Here is a 16,885-nt window from a genome sequence, read left to right as displayed (position 1 = left end):
GGCACCTTTAATTCCAATAAACTGTTATCTTACTCCATTTTATAATAGTCATTTGTATAATAGTTTAGCTACACATTTGATTATTCTACTTAACTCTTTATTGAAATTACATCCGTTCATCCGGATTCCTATAATGCTTTGAGTCTCGCACCGGCCGGGTATCCGATCTCATAGTCACAAACTTGTCAGTCTTGGTCATTAGATCGAGGAAATGACTAATATCCTAGAGGCCGTACCCATTTTGTTCATTTTAGAATACATTATTTAGTCCCCATAGATCTGAACACATTGAGGTCATGACCATTACCATAGAAATAAGCTGACAAACTTACCTTTATCTAGGAGTAACTTTATATAACCATGCCGTGGTTTCCCACATACACTTAGTTAGAATAATATTACAATAATCAGAGGTTGAGGCTCACCCTATTTAGATTGGTCTAGCAATGCTCTGTTGCTTTAAACAGAGAACCCATTATTAGCCTACACAGTCTAAGCATACATAAATATTACTGTGGCGACCAGGGCGGGCGAGAGCCGTGAGGGAACGGCGCGAGGCCGGTGGCGCGAGTGTTAATGAGCTTCACCTGGGAGGCGCACCGGCCTTGAGTCCCTCACGGAGGAGCTCCGGGAGCATAAAAGGAGGAGCGACATCAGTGAAGGACGAGAGAGGACCAGGCCTGGACTTCTCTCGTCCTTCACTGTAGTCGCTCCTCCTTTTATGCTCCCGGAGCTCCTCCGTGAGGGACTCAAGGCCGGTGCGCCTCCCAGGTGAAGCTCATTAACACTCGCGCCACCGGCCTCGCGCCGTTCCCTCACGGCTCTCGCCCGCCCTGGTCGCCACAATTACCAATGTGTTAGTTGGAACTCTAAAATATCAGTTGGTGTGCCGCAATGCTCCACCTAATCTGAGTGTTAGTCCGTTACTAACCTGAACGTAGATTTGTGGTGTTATGGACTTGACGTAATCTACTAGAGTCAATAATTTCAAGGTAAGTCAGAATAAAATCAAATTAGTCAGGTAAATGTACCATGCCAGTTACATAATCAATTCAAAGATAATTGATACAAAACATCAAATGCTCAGAAATGTATATCTGACATCAATAAGATACATAATGTCTGAAGGACACAAAGCATTATGGGCCATTCTGCCTACAGATTCGCGCTCTGAGCCCTTTGCAGCATCTCTTTAAATATCAGACCAAGACAGAAACCTCCTCCAAAGAAGATACGAGTTAACAACAGGAATTTGCATTAATCAAGGTCCCAGACTTGAGTAGTTGAAATGGGTGGTCCATTACAGTATTTTGCGGATTCATCTCCTTATAAAAAAAGTATTCAGATTTGAATCACATCATCTGGAACGGCCTCTTCTTGTTCCACTACTTTTCCGCTGTGGCTTTGCTGCAAAAGAATCCAGAGAAAGACTAAATCAGCTACACAAGACACAACAACTCGCTCGACACAGTCAGCTTCTGTTTTAAAAGGTCAAGACTGAATTTATACCTTTTGTTGCACTTTTCCTGCAGGTGATGGAATTCCTTTTAGTTTTAATCGCCACACGTTGGCCTTTGATTTTGTTAGTTCCAGTCCCTGGAGGAACTTTAAAAAAGGACAACATTGCAGTGAAATCATGATCTGAACACTAATAATACTGAAAGTAGACACAAATGGTGAATGTAAGTTTCTAACCTTTTGAGCTTCTCTTTCCTTGTTTTTTCGACAATTTGTTCTCATCTGCAGGTTCTGTACTGACCCTTTTTGTGACTTTTTTCTGCCTTTTTGAACCACTTTGTGCTTTGGAGGTTGCACTTTCTTTCTTTACCTTTATGTTGTCCTTTTTCTTGGCAGGCTTTTTTATTTCAGTGCTGTCGGTGCGTGTCTTTTTGGGTTTCTAGAGTGAAGCAGATGTTGTTTAAAGTTCTTGTATCTGTTCATGAACCCAATTGTCATAAAAAATAACTGCTTTTCACCTTTGAATCAGTATAATCATCATTTTTCTGTATTTTCCACTTCATTTTGCGAGATTTGGCATCTATTGGAAGATCATTTTTAGTTATAAGTGACTAATATTCTTAGGAGTCAATCATTTGTTTACATTGCAGAGGTTTTACCTTTGGGCACCATAGGTCCAGGATCCCCCTGAAACAAAATTAAATTGAACTCTTAATATGTTACCTCATGGTTTCCAGGTTTAGAATTATAAATTTACAAAGATTTATTTACTATTGAACCAAACTGTCCGTTTATTGTGGTCAATTATTGAGTTCATTCCATCTTTACAGTAACACTGCATCCAGGCTTGTATCACAGAATATTTCCCTTTTGATGTCCCATAGCCACTTTCACCTAAATATAAAGAAAACAAAGTAAAAAATCAGATACATGAATACCGATCTGAAGCTAAAAAGACAATGTCACTGACACTACGACTACAAATCTGAGGTAACATGTTATTCAGAATGTGATGTGTATGCACTACCATCATACACAGCTGTGCAAAATAGCAGTTGATAAATAAAGACATCACAATTAGTTGCAGAGTAAACCAACCCAATTTCACCACCTCGAAGGGAACATCGTGACACAAAGAAAGGAGGTCTGGGCTCTCAACCTTCACTCCCTTCTTACCAGCTCTATCTGTTTTCTGAATGAAACAGAAAAAAGCCATTATTTAAGCCAAACAAAGTGCCTATTAATACACTAACAGTAGGGTCAGATTTTTCACTTCTAAAACTATAATTTCCTTTTTGATCTCCTTTTTATCCTCTTCTTTCAGCTCAATTCTCTCTAGAACCGTCCTTGCCTTCGTAAATGGGGGGATTTGTAATCTGAAAAGGATGTGTGGGGAAAACAATTGGTTCCTTTTTCTCATAATCAGATTTAGATTGGCATGACAGTAGGCTGTCAAGGAGAGGAAGATTTTAATTTGATGTACAATTAAGTAATGGGGGATTTTTCAACTAGACAATGTGGTTTTATTCTCAAAGTTGAGATGCAGTTTATTTCGAACACTGGAAAGTGAGTTACCTGAACAAAATCTCTGCTCGAAGATAGTTCCCAATCCCGTTGAAATACTTCTGATTTAGGAGCGCCTCACAGATGGGTTTGTCAAATGCCTTGTCAGACAGATTTGAAAGAACATTCTCCCTGAAATATTTAAACACACATACCAAGTTATCAACCCAGAGCATCATAAACTGGCACTTTCGTAGTAATCGCCTCTCTACTGACAGTAGCATCAAACTACTGAACCAGTGTCACGTTGTGTGCTCAATATCAACCTTATACCTGCCAGTTTCCATGATGTAACTACATGAGTGCCCATTAACAGAGATTAATTGAGTTGTACACCATAATGTCAAAGACACATAATGAACTATGCTTGGCAGAAAATAATATTGCTTCTAGGGCTGGGTTGAAAATAATGATTTCTCGATTTTAATTGTTTCTTATCTTGATGAACCAATATCAATTCTTAAAGGTCCCATAGCATGAAAATTTCACTTTATGAGATTTTTTTAACATTAATATGAGTTCCCCTAGCCTGCATATGGTCCCCCAGTGGCTAGAAAAGGCGATGGGTGTAAACCGAGCACTGGGTGTTTTGCTTCGCGTTTGAGAAAATGAAAGCTCAGACGACCAATCTAGAATCTTTGAAACCGTTCTGCTGTTGGGGCATGCAATATCCACATTTCCAGATTGCAGAGCTTGATGTAATTGTAAAAAGATTGTAAAAACTTTTAAGATAAATATAAAATATGTAAACAGATAAATGATGTTGGCATGGTAGCACATTTTCCACAACGGCACCTATCGTAAAAGACTTTGGTAAAGTTGGTTTTATATTCGCACATTCGGACTTCTGATAAATTCAGACTTTCCAATAAATGTGCAATAAATTAATGTTTGCGAATTTTAAGCAGCGACATGATATTGACAACCAACGATTGTCAACTTACAACATTTTTCACAGTCGATCAAAATAGGCAAGTATTGTTTTAATGGCATATTTACTTGTGAATGTCCACTGAATGTCCAATGTAGTGTGATTAACAAGGCTATTGAATACAGATGTCCGAATGTGCGAATATAAAACCAACTTTACCGAAGTTCCGAAAAGGTATTTGTAATAATGGCAGAGGACTAATTTAGTTGCGCTGGTTAGTGTCTATAGCTGATAATTATATATATAATATATATACGATAGCAAATCAGAGCAACATGAAGAGCCAACAATGTAGGCTAGCATTAGCTACATGATAATAACTGTAACAGCATAGATAAACCAACTAAAGTACCGTATCCAGACACAATGTTTTAAACTAACCATTCGGAGACATCCTGCTGTAGCCGCTGAGTTGCAACTTCTTCATCCGGATCAGATTCTGGGTCAAACTGAAAGCTTGAACGACTGCGTGTCTACGAGCCACTGCGATACATCCACTGTCAACATCAGCGCATGGTACCATGGCCGCGAGCTGGTTAAGGCCACACCCACCCTCCACCTTGCCCCGCCTCTCTCCTCCTCATTAGCATTTAAAGCTACAGACCCAGAAACGGCACGTCTTGAGGAAAACTCATTGTGGGACTGGCTTGTAGTGGCTGAAATTCTGCACCAAGGCTGAATTTCGGGAAAAAGACTTCAGATACAGTACTAGGGACCACTTAGGCCTATATAAAAGCATCCAAAAAGTAACGTCATAGGACCTTTAAATCCCAAGAATCGATCTTTTATGAACGAAACTTAACTAAAAATTATTTGTAACACACCTCCCATCCAAATCACAATAAGCTTTGTGCTTTGTTAGTCTCAGCTTTCAAATTCTATCAATTTTATTATGAAAATCAAACAATAAATACCGCTCTTTAATGCGATGAAACAGATTGCCGTAGGGAAGCGGCAGCACGGATCAAGTGCATGTCCATTCCTCTTTACTACTAGTTATAGCACAAAATAAAAATGAACATCAGAAGGTATGTTGAAAGATACAGCACAACTTACCGAAATATATCATATCTCATGTAATCACTCAACCTGTGTTTCAATTACAGAAAGAGGCCAAAAAAAAAAAACCAGCTTGTAAACAATGTCACGTAACGTGACTCTAGAGAGGAGCATTTTGTTAATATATCTTTATTTTAATTATTTATATTACATATTATTTTATTCAGTATTTAATGTTTGAATAAATCCGTCATGAAAACATTTTTATGACAGCAACTGTTTAAATGTTAAATTGGAGTAGAAACAGAATTAAAGAAAAACTGACGTACTGTTAGGGATGTAACAATTCACGATACTGGTTTCACAATATGATTTTCTCACGATTGTTTTTTTTTTTTTTTTTTTTACAAAATGAAATAAAAAAAAATTATAAATGAAAAGATGTTCTTTTATTATTTCTAATACAAAATGCTGCATATTTCTTTGTGAAATTGAAATATCATGGGTTAAAAACACTGTGCTGTGTAGCTACATTTTTTTTATAGTCTACTATTTACTGTTAAATATTTAATGTGTACAATAAGATTAATAGAGTTCAGTGCATTTCCTCCTCACCTGAAGCTCTCGTACTCAAACATGACGCAAGGGCCTCTCTTTTTTTGCCAGGTCCCATTTGGGTGCCAGCCGCCGAATCTGAGTGTGTCCACAAAACTCAGAACCCTGCGTGGGTTCTCATTAGTGTAGAACCGCAGGTGGCCGTGTTTTGGAAGATCGTCTACTGAGGTGAAGTGGAACATCCCTGACATCCCAAATCGGAAAACCACATCCATCGGCTGCTGGGACTGATGTTTACTAACTTTGCGTTTACCGTCGTCATCATTTTTAATGGGCGTGAGTGAGAGTGTGAGCTCTTTTCCTCTGGACTGGGCTTTGATGCAGTAGGCGTCGCAGCAGAATGGGACCTCAGGATTTTTACTCACTTCAGACTTCTCAACAGCTCCAGTAAACACAAGCCCTTCACACATCCTGTTGACAAACAGACTGGCCAAATGGAGCTCAGGACCCTCCGGCATTCTTTAACATGAAAGGAAGATAGGCTTTGAAAAACCTGAACATAAGACAATAAGGGTTCAGATATTGTTAGACTTTACATAAATCAGATACAAAATATGACCTAAAACTCTTAGTCACCATGGATTATTTTTTATGGATATTGCCATGTTTATTATAAATTATTTATCCGTGCACATCTTTTTTTCCCCCATTCATGTGCCCTAATCTTTAATCAAAATAAATTAAATTCCCTTTTGCAGCGACATCTCTTCTCTGATGATGACATCTTTAGTGGTGCAAGGGCGGGACAACCTGTCACTCACAAGAGATCGACCAATAGCAAACCACAACCATTCAATCAGTTGAATATAGCCAAAATCAAGTCCCGCCCTACATTTTTCTTGTTCGAGAAGCCGTTTCACTCAAATATGCAACACAACAGGGAAGAAATTACTTTTGCAACTTCCGTTTCATGCCAGTTTTAAAAACTAGGCTGCGTCTGAAATCACGTACTCTCCTGACTAGGTACTTATTTTGAAAAAGTAAAAAAAAAGTATATTCTATATAGTATGAGTGTGTAATAGCCTATGATTGTAATCCGGACATGCTATATTCACCATGTTGTTACTGTCATGTGACCTACCAGCGTCAGTTGCGTCGCTTCATTGCCATTCACAAATCCTCTCCCGTGGCCTCATGGGATTTGTACCCACACTTGCGATCTTGGCCACTTGAGAGCTTGTGCACACGACAGGAAGTAAGTGCGCAATACTGTCCCATGTCTAGAAAATGCCAAAGTGCAGTGCCCTTAATGCACACTAAACCCACACTTCAAGGCCAAGCGTATCCCATCATTCATTATGTTGGGAGCTCACATGCCGAAATCACAAGATGTCGAGGAAAACATTTGACTGTAAGTTAAATTAATATTACATATAATTTGGTAGTAAAACAGGACGTGTTGCACATTTTATTGGTGCAAATATGGGTAGAGAATGTCTATTTTGTACAACATTTGCAACTGCTTTTTATCACGTAAAGGTGCAATATGTAAGAATTTTGCAGTAAAATATCCAAAAACCACTAGGCCAGTGTTATATATACAATATAACAATATCCCAAATGTTTCAAACTATTTGTAAATCGTGAGAAAATTGTCATTTTAACCAAGGCTCCGGGACGTGTGAGGAGTCACCTGTCAATTGCGTCATACCCGCGTTACCCTCGGTTTCCGGTTTTATTTTGTAGAAACCATGGAAACACCAAAGACGCTTTAATATTTACATGTTTTAATAGACAAGGGAACAACTGTTTTGATACATTTATAGACAGAAAATGAATTATTGATATAGCTCAACACGTTTAGTCTTATTGTTTAAATCTAATTTTCTTGATTTTTTTTTTTTTTTTGCGAGTACCATGCAGCTAACATAGCATAATCAGATGCAGCTTTATTTTTAGTAACAGTAATACATGTTCTCCATCATACAATACGTTTTAAAATTAATTGCATGCCATTTATCAACACAAGCCATCCAATATTTAATATGATATACTAATATTGATCTATCTTACTGCAGTGTGCAACAAGTGTCTCATATCAGCCACCGAGTGAACGCACAGAGTAACGTTATAACATCATTTTCAGCACATTCAAATGTATCTAATATGATAAACAGAGCTGTGTTACCTCATACTGATTGGAGTGTTTTTGAAGTTGCTGCCACCGATCTGGACGAGCTCACAGAGACTGTTACATCATATATCAGTTTCTGTGAGGATCTGTGCATTCCTACAAAGACTCATTTATCTTACAACAATGACAAACCCTGGTTCACTGCAAAACTCAGCCAGCTCCGTCAGGCCAAAGAAGATGCTCGCAGAAAAGGGGACAGAGTCTTGTACAAACAGGCCAAATACACACTGGAAAAGGAGATCAGAGTGGCAAAGAGGAATTATTCTGATAAACTTCGGAATCAGTTCTCTTCTAATGACACAGCTTCAGTGTGGAAAGGTCTGAAAGACATTACCAACTACAAGACACCATCCCCCAGCTCTGTGGAGAATCAACGACTGGCAGACGATCTGAATGGGTTTTATTGCAGGTTTGAAAAATCACCATTCACACCTCCATCAACCCCACTCTCCCCCACACCTGCAATTCAGTTCAGTGAAGATGACGTGCGCCAGGTCTTCAGAAAGAACAAGAGAAGAAAGGCACCAGGCCCAGACAGCGTTTCACCAGCCTGTCTGAAAACCTGCGCTGACCAGCTGGCCCCCATCTTCACACAGATCTTCAACAGATCACTGGAGCTGTGCGAAGTCCCCTCATGCTTCAAACGCTCCACCATCATCCCCGTCCCAAAGAAACCCAAAATTACTGGACTAAATGACTACAGACCTGTGGCTCTAACGTCTGTGGCCATGAAGTCATTTGAAAGACTGGTTCTGGCTTTTCTGAAGGACATCACTGGACCCTTACTGGACCCCCTGCAGTTTGCTTACCGAGCAAACAGGTCTGTGGATGATGCAGTCAATATGGGACTGCATTATGTTCTCCAGCATCTGGACAGACCAGGGTCTTATGTGAGGATCCTGTTTGTGGACTTCAGCTCTGCTTTTAACATCATCATCCCATCACTCCTCCAGCCTAAACTAACTCAGCTCTCCGTGCCCACCTCTGTCTGTCAGTGGATCACCAGCTTCCTGACAGACAGGCAGCAGCTAGTGAGGCTGGGGAAATTCTCATCCAGCACCCTCACCATCAGCACCGGCGCCCCTCAGGGCTGTGTGCTCTCCCCACTGCTCTTCTCCCTCTACACCAACGACTGCACCTCTAAAGACCCCTCTGTCAAGCTCCTGAAGTTTGCGGATGACACCACACTGATCGGCCTCATCCAGGACGGTGACGAGTCTGCTTACAGACTGGAGGTTGAACAGCTGGCTGTCTGGTGCAGTCTTAACAACCTGGAGCTCAACACGCTCAAGACAGTGGAGATGATCGTGGACTTCAGGAAAAACCCACCTGCTCTCCCCCCACTCACCATCATGAACAGCACTGTGACTGCAGTGGAGTCATTCAGGTTCCTGGGCACCACCATCTCCCAGGACCTGAAGTGGGACAACCACATCGAGTCCATTGTGAAAAAGGCCCAGCAGAGGTTGTACTTCCTTCGCCAGCTGAGGAAGTTCAACCTACCACAGGAGCTGCTGAAACAGTTCTACTCTGCCATCATTGAATCCATCCTCTGCACTTCAATTACCGTCTGGTTCAGCTCAGCTACCAAATCTGACCTCAGAAGACTACAGAGGGTAGTCCGGTCTGCTGAGCGAATCATTGGCACAACCCTCCCCACTCTCCAAGAACTGTACTTATCCAGAGTGAGAAAAAGGGCAAAGAAGATCACTCTGGACCCCTCACATCCAGCACACTCCCTCTTTGAACTGTTGCCATCTGGTCGACGCTACAGAGCCCTGAGCACCAGAACGACCAGACACAGGAACAGTTTCTTCCCTCAAGCAGTCCATCTCATGAACACTTGACAAACACGGAACACACAACACTATTACATATTATTTACTTAAAACACTTATTTATATCTCAATTTGCACACATAATTGTACATACAATTGTCTATAATATATATTGTCTTTTGCTTTTTTTGCACTTTGTCTATCTTGTAAATTTGTATATTATTATTTTATTCTTTTTATTATGTGTCTTGTCTTGTCTCTGTTACTCTGTTGCACTGTGGAGCTTCTGTCACTAAAACAAATTCCTAGTATGTGTAAACAACATACCTGGCAATAAAGCTCTTTCTGATTCTGATTCTGATTCTGATACTCATGACCGGAAAAGCGGAAGCGGCGCCGGCGACTGTGTCATAATAAAAGTTCTGCTGCTCATGAGGCGTGTGTTGCGCAATCGCTCCAGCGGCCTCCTTCAGCTCCCACAACACTCGGTCCTGCCCTGCTTCATACTACAGTAACAATAATAATCTCATCCATGAACATGATTTCTTCCTGAGTCCTATCCCAATTCTTTTCCACCAGCTGTGATGTGAAGACCACATGTCCCAAGATTCTGTGCTCAAACTTGGCATCATCAAGCTACGCCTTTGTTTTGAATAGGCCTCTAGCGGACAGAAAATCTTACATATTGCACCTTTAATTAGAAGCGCCACAATTTTAAAATTGTCTTTTGTTAGTTACATAGCAACCACTGAACAGACATTTAGAAGTGTATTTTAAAATGCAAAGTATTGAAAATTAAAAAAAATCTCTGCGAAGTGTGTCCCATCAGGTAATCAAAGGTTCTACAATCTTCACGCCTACTTAAACACTTGGGCCAAATACAGCGAATACATCATGTAAGTAGACAAGTGGTCAAGTACAAAGACTACAAGTGTGGGTATTTGGACAGGGCACAAAGTGTCCATCATGCACACTTCATAATCTCTGCAGAAGTTGTAGGACATCCAGGTACTTTTTGCCTACTCTTTTATAAGTAGCTACTGTGAATTCGGACTTTCTTTTTTTTTTTTTTTTTTTTTGTCACATAGTACGGATCTCTCTCTCTCTTTTACCCATCTTTGTGCTAATAGGATGAGAAATAATTTAGTAACAGTTATTTGTGTATGTAATTCTTAAAAACAAGGGACACCAAAGTGGACTAACCTGGACTGCTAGTTCTGAATATGTATTGCACACTAATGGAAAGCATCTGTCAAGCGTTGTGTGCTAGTTTACAATCCTTCCCTGATGTTGAACGATGCTGTTATGAAAGTCTGCTGTAGTACATGCACACGTTTAGATGCGACATGCAAAGTTAATGAATTGACGCTTAGCAACATGTGCTCCAAAATAGCAAGTAAGATATTCAGTAAATCTTTTATTAAATTCTATAAATCGTGCACCATCTCACCTTTGCTTCTGATGTAAGTTTCTGATATAATTTCACGTTATGAAACGGGCACGGGAGGATCATGGGAGTTGTAGTTTATTTCCTGTTTTTTTTTTTTTTTTTTTTTTTTTTCAACTATGAGAGCCTATATACAGTCTGAGTACTTACCTTAAACGCCAACCTCTCAAATGAAATAGTTCATTGGTGTAATTTGCGGGTGGGACATTTTTGTCAGGGTCTATATTGTACCCAACACTTTTTGAAACATCTCGCGGCACAGGGATGCGTCTTATACAAAAGAAACAGTTGATTAGCAATTCGTTCGTTTCTGTTAAATAATAGGCTATCTGGAGCTGGGATGTGTTGTTTTTGAAGTCATGTCGAGTTGCCGCTGTTATCAGTGGCTCAGCAGTGATCTCTGTCTTGGCGCTCGTGCACAGTTCGCAGTCTTCTCACGGACGAGCGCTTTTATCGCTTAAAGGGTTAGTTCACCCAAAAATGAAAATTATGTCATTTATTACTCACCCTCATGCCGTTCCACACCCGTAAGACCTTCATTAATCTTCGGAACACAAATTAAGATATTTTAGTTGAAATCCGATGGATCAGTGAGGCCTTCATATCGAATCTGCTGTTCGGAGCGCCAAAGTCACGTGATTTCAGTCGTTGGCAGTTTGACACGCGATCTGAATCATGATTCGATACACTGATTAATTTATGCTCCGAAGCTTCATGAAGCAGTGTTTTTAAATTGGCCATCACTAAATAAGTCGTTATTTTGTTTGTTTTTTTCTCGCACCAAACATATTCTCATCGCTTTATAATATATTGTACTCACATGAACTGATTTAAATATGTTTTTAGTACCTTTATGGACCTTAAGAGAGGAAATGTCATTGCTCCCTATGGAGGCCTCACGGACCCATCGGATTTCAACTAAAATATCTTAATTTTTGTTCCGAAGATTAACGAAAGTCTTACATGTGTGGAACGGCATGAGGGTGAGTAATTAATAATAGAATTTTCATTTTTGGGTGAACTAACCCTTTAATGCTGTTGCGGAGTCTTTCTTCGTTCCCGTGAAATCAGAAAACAAAATGCACATAAACGTGTCCCTCAAGGCCAAGGGGTAATAAAATATCTAAATAAACTCTACATAGTATGTATTTGCATTTTAAATATGTCATTCCCCTTTAACAGTATTAAGACTATTTATTACATTAGTAACAAAACAAACAAAAAAAGGACAAAAACTTATTTGTAAGTAACTTTATTGGTCCTGATATATGCAGCGATGTGATAGAAACTTTCGTTATTACATTTAATTTTTTTAAGAAAAATAATGCATTTAACAAAAATACACAATATTTAAGACAAATACATGAGGTGAGATGAGCTTTTGGTTTTCTGGGTGACACTGGTCAACAAGTGACCAAATTAGGTTTCTAGTGACACTGATCCAAAAAGAAATCAATAAAAAAAAACATAAATTTGATTGAAAAACAATGCTCAAAAAGTTGTCCAGTGTATCATCACCTTAACCCATAACTTTCTGTCTTTACAGTTGTGATCTTCTGGAGCGTCCTGATTCCAGTATTCCTGTGTCAAAGACCACCTCTGGAATATCCTTAACATTCAAACCCTTTCAGATCAGATCTGTCCTCTTAATTATACAGTGAACCATTTAAATCCATATCAGTTATGATGCAGGTACTTAAATCTCGTTTTAAGTCCCTGAGTAGCTGCTGTCACTTTCGGAAAATTTGTGTTTGATGACACAAACATTTTCACTTTTTTAAATGCTGGAATGAAGTTTTTTCACATGAGCTTATTTTTAAAAAAAATAAATAAATTTCAGTGTAAGATTTACAGTGTATTTCTTGTTTCTGTTTTATTTCCTCTCAACACTCTGTAAGTGACATTTTAGGTAAAGAAATGGGCAAGATGGTCGATTAAACACTAGCATTGAAGGAAATATTTTTTTATATATATATTTATATTTGTAGGTATTTTTTTTTTTTTTTTGTATATATACTTTATGCTAAAAATAGATTGTGACGTCTTTACTGAATATAAAAGGTATGGGTGGTCCATTACAGTATTTTGCGGATTCATCTCCTTATAAAAAAAGTATTCAGATTTGAATCACATCATCTGGAACGGCCTCTTCTTGTTCCACTACTTTTCCGCTGTGGCTTTGCTGCAAAAGAATCCAGAGAAAGACTAAATCAGCTACACAAGACACAACAACTCGCTCGACACAGTCAGCTTCTGTTTTAAAAGGTCAAGACTGAATTTATACCTTTTGTTGCACTTTTCCTGCAGGTGATGGAATTCCTTTTAGTTTTAATCGCCACACGTTGGCCTTTGATTTTGTTAGTTCCAGTCCCTGGAGGAACTTTAAAAAAGGACAACATTGCAGTGAAATCATGATCTGAACACTAATAATACTGAAAGTAGACACAAATGGTGAATGTAAGTTTCTAACCTTTTGAGCTTCTCTTTCCTTGTTTTTTCGACACTTTGTTCTCATCTGCAGGTTCTGTACTGACCCTTTTTGTGACTTTTTTCTGCCTTTTTGAACCACTTTGTGCTTTGGAGGTTGCACTTTCTTTCTTTACCTTTATGTTGTCCTTTTTCTTGGCAGGCTTTTTTATTTCAGTGCTGTCGGTGCGTGTCTTTTTGGGTTTCTAGAGTGAAGCAGATGTTGTTTAAAGTTCTTGTATCTGTTCATGAACCCAATTGTCATAAAAAAATAACTGCTTTTCACCTTTGAATCAGTATAATCATCATCTTTCTGTATTTTCCACTTCATTTTGCGAGATTTGGCATCTAATGGAAGATCATTTTTAGTTATAAGTGACTAATATTCTTAGGAGTCAATCATTTGTTTACATTGCAGAGGTTTTACCTTTGGGCACCATAGGTCCAGGATCCCCCTGAAACAAAATTAAATTGAACTCTTAATATGTTACCTAATGGTTTCCAGGTTTAGAATTATAATTTTACAAAGATTTATTTACTTTGAACCAAATTGTCCGTCCATTGTGGTCACTTATTGAGTTCATTCCATCCACAGAGTAACACTGCATCCAGGCTTGTAGCACAGAATATTCCCCTTTTGCTGGTGCATAGCCATTTTCACCTTAATATATAATAAAAAATAAGATGCATGAATACCAATGTGATGTGTATGCACTACCATCATACACAGCTGTGCAAAATAGCAGTTGATAAATAAAGACATCACAATTAGTTGCAGAGTAAACCAACCCAATTTCACCACCTCGAAGGGAACATCGTGACACAAAGAAAGGAGGTCTGGGCTCTCAACCTTCACCCCCTTCTTACCAGCTCTATCTGTTTTCTGAATGAAACAGAAAAAAGCCATTATTTAAGCCAAACAAAGTGCCTATTAATACACTAACAGTAGGGTCAGATTTTTCACTTCTAAAACTATAATTTCCTTTTTGATCTCCTTTTTATCCTCTTCTTTCAGCTCAATTCCCTCTAGAACTGTCCGTGCCTTCGTAAATGGGGGGATTTGTAATCTGAAAAGGATGTGTGGGGAAAACAATTGGTTCCTTTTTCTCATAATCAGATTTAGATTGGCATGACAGTAGGCCAAATTTCAATGGTTTTGCGTACAATTTTTCAACTAGACAATGTGGTTTTATTCTCAAAGTTGAGATGCAGTTTATTTCGAACACTGGAAAGTGAGTTACCTGAACAAAATCTCTGCTCGAAGATAGTTCCCAATCCCGTTGAAATACTTCTGATTTAGGAGCGCCTCACAGATGGGTTTGTCAAATGCCTTGTCAGACAGATTTGAAAGAACATTCTCCCTGAAATATTTAAACACACATACTAAGTTATCAACCCAGAGCATCATAAACTGGCACTTTCGTAGTAATCGCCTCTCTAATGACAGTAGCATCAAACTACTGAACCAGTGTCACATTGTGTGCTCAATATCAACCTTATACCTGCCAGTTTCCATGATGTAACTACATGAGTGCCCATTAACAGAGATTAATCATGAAAAATCACTAACTATGCTTGGCAGAAAAGGGCTGGGTTGAAAATAACGATTTCTCGACGCGTTTCTTATCTTGATGAACCAATATTGATTCTTAAAATCCCAATAATTGATCTTTTATGAACAAAACTTAACTAAACATTATTTGTAACGCACCTCCCATCCAAATCACAATAAGCTTTGTTTGTTGTTACTTCTGATATGAAACCAAGTCTCAGCTTTCAGATTTTATCTTTTTTTTTTACGAAATTCAAACAATAAATATCGCTCTTTAATGCGGCGCGACAGATTGCTGTAGGGAAGCGGCAGCACGGATCAAGCGCATGTCCATTCCTCTTTACTACTAGTTATAGCACAAAATAAAAATGAATGAACATCAGAAGGTATGTTGAAAGATACAGTACAACTTACCGAAATGTATCATATCTCAATAATCAATGAATCTCAATAATCATATCTCAATAATCATAAATCACTTAATCTGTTTTAGTCACTGAAAGAGGCCAAAACCAGCTTGCAAACAATATCATGTAATGTTACTTTTAGGCTAGCCTACCTCAGAAAAGCAGCTCAGTAACCATAACTCGATTGTTAGCTAGAAAAAATTAACCATGTAATTTAAAAGACATTATTGGTCATTATAATGTATTTTAAACTATATAAATCATAACGTGATTCTGCAGGAATTGTAATCAGGCGCTAAAATTACTACCTATTAAAAGTCAGTTGGGATCACTCAGGGTCCTAAAGGAGACCCGATTCCTGGGTGGACTCGATTTCTCACCACACCGGTCTGTTCTGTTTATGCAGTTTTTCTTCGACTACTTTGTGAATCGACGCCCCCCGGGCACGGCTGCCACCTTGTGGATAAAGTAATTACTGCAAAAAAATTAAATACGCATGTGCGACCTGTGCTTACAAAGTATGTGCAGTTACTTTACACTGATGACGAAATTCATATCGCATGCACTGTACGCTGTCCTTCACATAAAAAGTGAAGTATACTTTGGGTACAATATGTGTACAAATGTGTACAATAAGATTAATAGAGTTCAGTGCATTTCCTCCCTCACCTGAAGCTCTCGTACTCAAATATGACGCAAGGCCCTCTGTCTTTTTGCCACATCCCATTTGGATGCCAGCTGCCGAATCTGCGTGTGTCCACAAAACTCAGAACCCTGCGTGGGTTCTCATTAGTGTAGAACCGCAGGTGGGCGTGTTTTGGAAGGTCGTCTACTGAGGTGAAGCGGAAAAACCCTGACATCCCAAATCGGAAAACCACATCCATCGGCTGCTGGGAGTGATGTTTACCGACTTTGCGTTTACCGTCGTCATCATTTTTAATAGGTGTGAGTGTGAGTCTGACCTCTTTTCCTCTGGACTGGGCTTTGATGCAGTAGGCGTCGCAGCAGAATGGGACCTCAGGATTTTTACTCACTTCAGACTTCTCTACGGCTCCAGTAAACACAAGCCCTTCACACATCCTGTTGACAAACAGACTGGCCAAATGGAGCTCAGGACCCTCCGGCATTCTTTAACATGAAAGGAAGATAGGCTTTGAAAAACCTGAACATAAGACAATAAGGGTTCAGATATTGTTTGACTTTACATAAATCAAGTACAAAATAGGACCTAAACTCTTAAAGTCACAATGAAATCAAAATCGACAATTCTCCTTTTTATTAATTTTAACTGGAATAATGCATTATTTATTATAATTTATCCATGCACATAATTATTATTTTATCCATGTGCCCTTGTAATCTTTAATCAACGACATCTCTTTTCTGATTACGTGTATTTTGGCGTGAGGGCGGGATCAACCTGTCACTCACATGAGATCGACCAATAGCAAATCACAACATCCAATCAAATCCCAATAGCCAAAATCAAGACCTGCCCTACATTTTTCTTGATTAGAAGCTGTTTTACTCTGAAA

General features: G+C 39.0%; 2 protein-coding genes across 2 annotated transcripts; both read right to left on the bottom strand.

The window, feature by feature from the left end:
* Positions 1-1,268: 1,268 nt before the first annotated feature.
* On the bottom strand, positions 1,269-6,024 carry LOC125246787 (endonuclease 8-like 1). The gene is made up of 10 exons (XM_048157820.1): positions 5,567-6,024; positions 3,034-3,153; positions 2,750-2,834; positions 2,557-2,650; positions 2,233-2,352; positions 2,118-2,147; positions 1,977-2,038; positions 1,696-1,897; positions 1,510-1,605; positions 1,269-1,407 (listed from the first exon to the last, which is right to left on the bottom strand). The coding sequence occupies exons 1-10, from the start codon at positions 6,022-6,024 to the stop codon at positions 1,358-1,360; spliced, it is 1,317 nt and encodes a 438-aa protein (XP_048013777.1). The 3' UTR covers positions 1,269-1,357.
* A 6,137-nt stretch (positions 6,025-12,161) lies between these two features.
* On the bottom strand, positions 12,162-16,857 carry LOC125246786 (endonuclease 8-like 1). Its single transcript, XM_048157819.1, has 10 exons — positions 16,020-16,857; positions 14,633-14,752; positions 14,374-14,458; positions 14,181-14,274; positions 13,931-14,052; positions 13,819-13,846; positions 13,678-13,739; positions 13,396-13,597; positions 13,210-13,305; positions 12,162-13,107 (listed from the first exon to the last, which is right to left on the bottom strand). Exons 1-10 carry the CDS (start codon positions 16,475-16,477, stop codon positions 13,058-13,060), a joined length of 1,317 nt encoding a protein of 438 aa, XP_048013776.1. The 5' UTR covers positions 16,478-16,857; the 3' UTR covers positions 12,162-13,057.
* Positions 16,858-16,885: the final 28 nt, after the last annotated feature.

Source organism: Megalobrama amblycephala, linkage group LG15 (assembly GCF_018812025.1).
Source record: "Megalobrama amblycephala isolate DHTTF-2021 linkage group LG15, ASM1881202v1, whole genome shotgun sequence".
In the NCBI taxonomy this organism is placed as follows: domain Eukaryota; kingdom Metazoa; phylum Chordata; class Actinopteri; order Cypriniformes; family Xenocyprididae; genus Megalobrama; species Megalobrama amblycephala.
This window is presented reverse-complemented; position numbering and strand designations above follow the sequence as displayed.

What these genes read in the sequence shown, in the direction of transcription:
- LOC125246787 (XM_048157820.1), bottom strand. Translation starts at nt 6,024, where the DNA reads ATGCCGGAGGGTCCTGAGCTCCATTTGGCCAGTCTGTTTGTCAACAGG. An exon ending in CGAGCAGAGATTTTGTTCAG is followed by an intron (nt 2,835 to 3,033) that starts GTAACTCACTTT and finishes CATCCTTTTCAG; the next exon opens with ATTACAAATCCCCCCATTTA. An exon ending in CAGGAAAAGTGCAACAAAAG is followed by an intron (nt 1,408 to 1,509) that starts GTATAAATTCAG and finishes ATTCTTTTGCAG; the next exon opens with CAAAGCCACAGCGGAAAAGT.
- LOC125246786 (XM_048157819.1), bottom strand. Translation starts at nt 16,477, where the DNA reads ATGCCGGAGGGTCCTGAGCTCCATTTGGCCAGTCTGTTTGTCAACAGG. An exon ending in ATGATTATACTGATTCAAAG is followed by an intron (nt 13,598 to 13,677) that starts GTGAAAAGCAGT and finishes GCTTCACTCTAG; the next exon opens with AAACCCAAAAAGACACGCAC. An exon ending in AGGAAAGAGAAGCTCAAAAG is followed by an intron (nt 13,306 to 13,395) that starts GTTAGAAACTTA and finishes CCTTTTTTAAAG; the next exon opens with TTCCTCCAGGGACTGGAACT.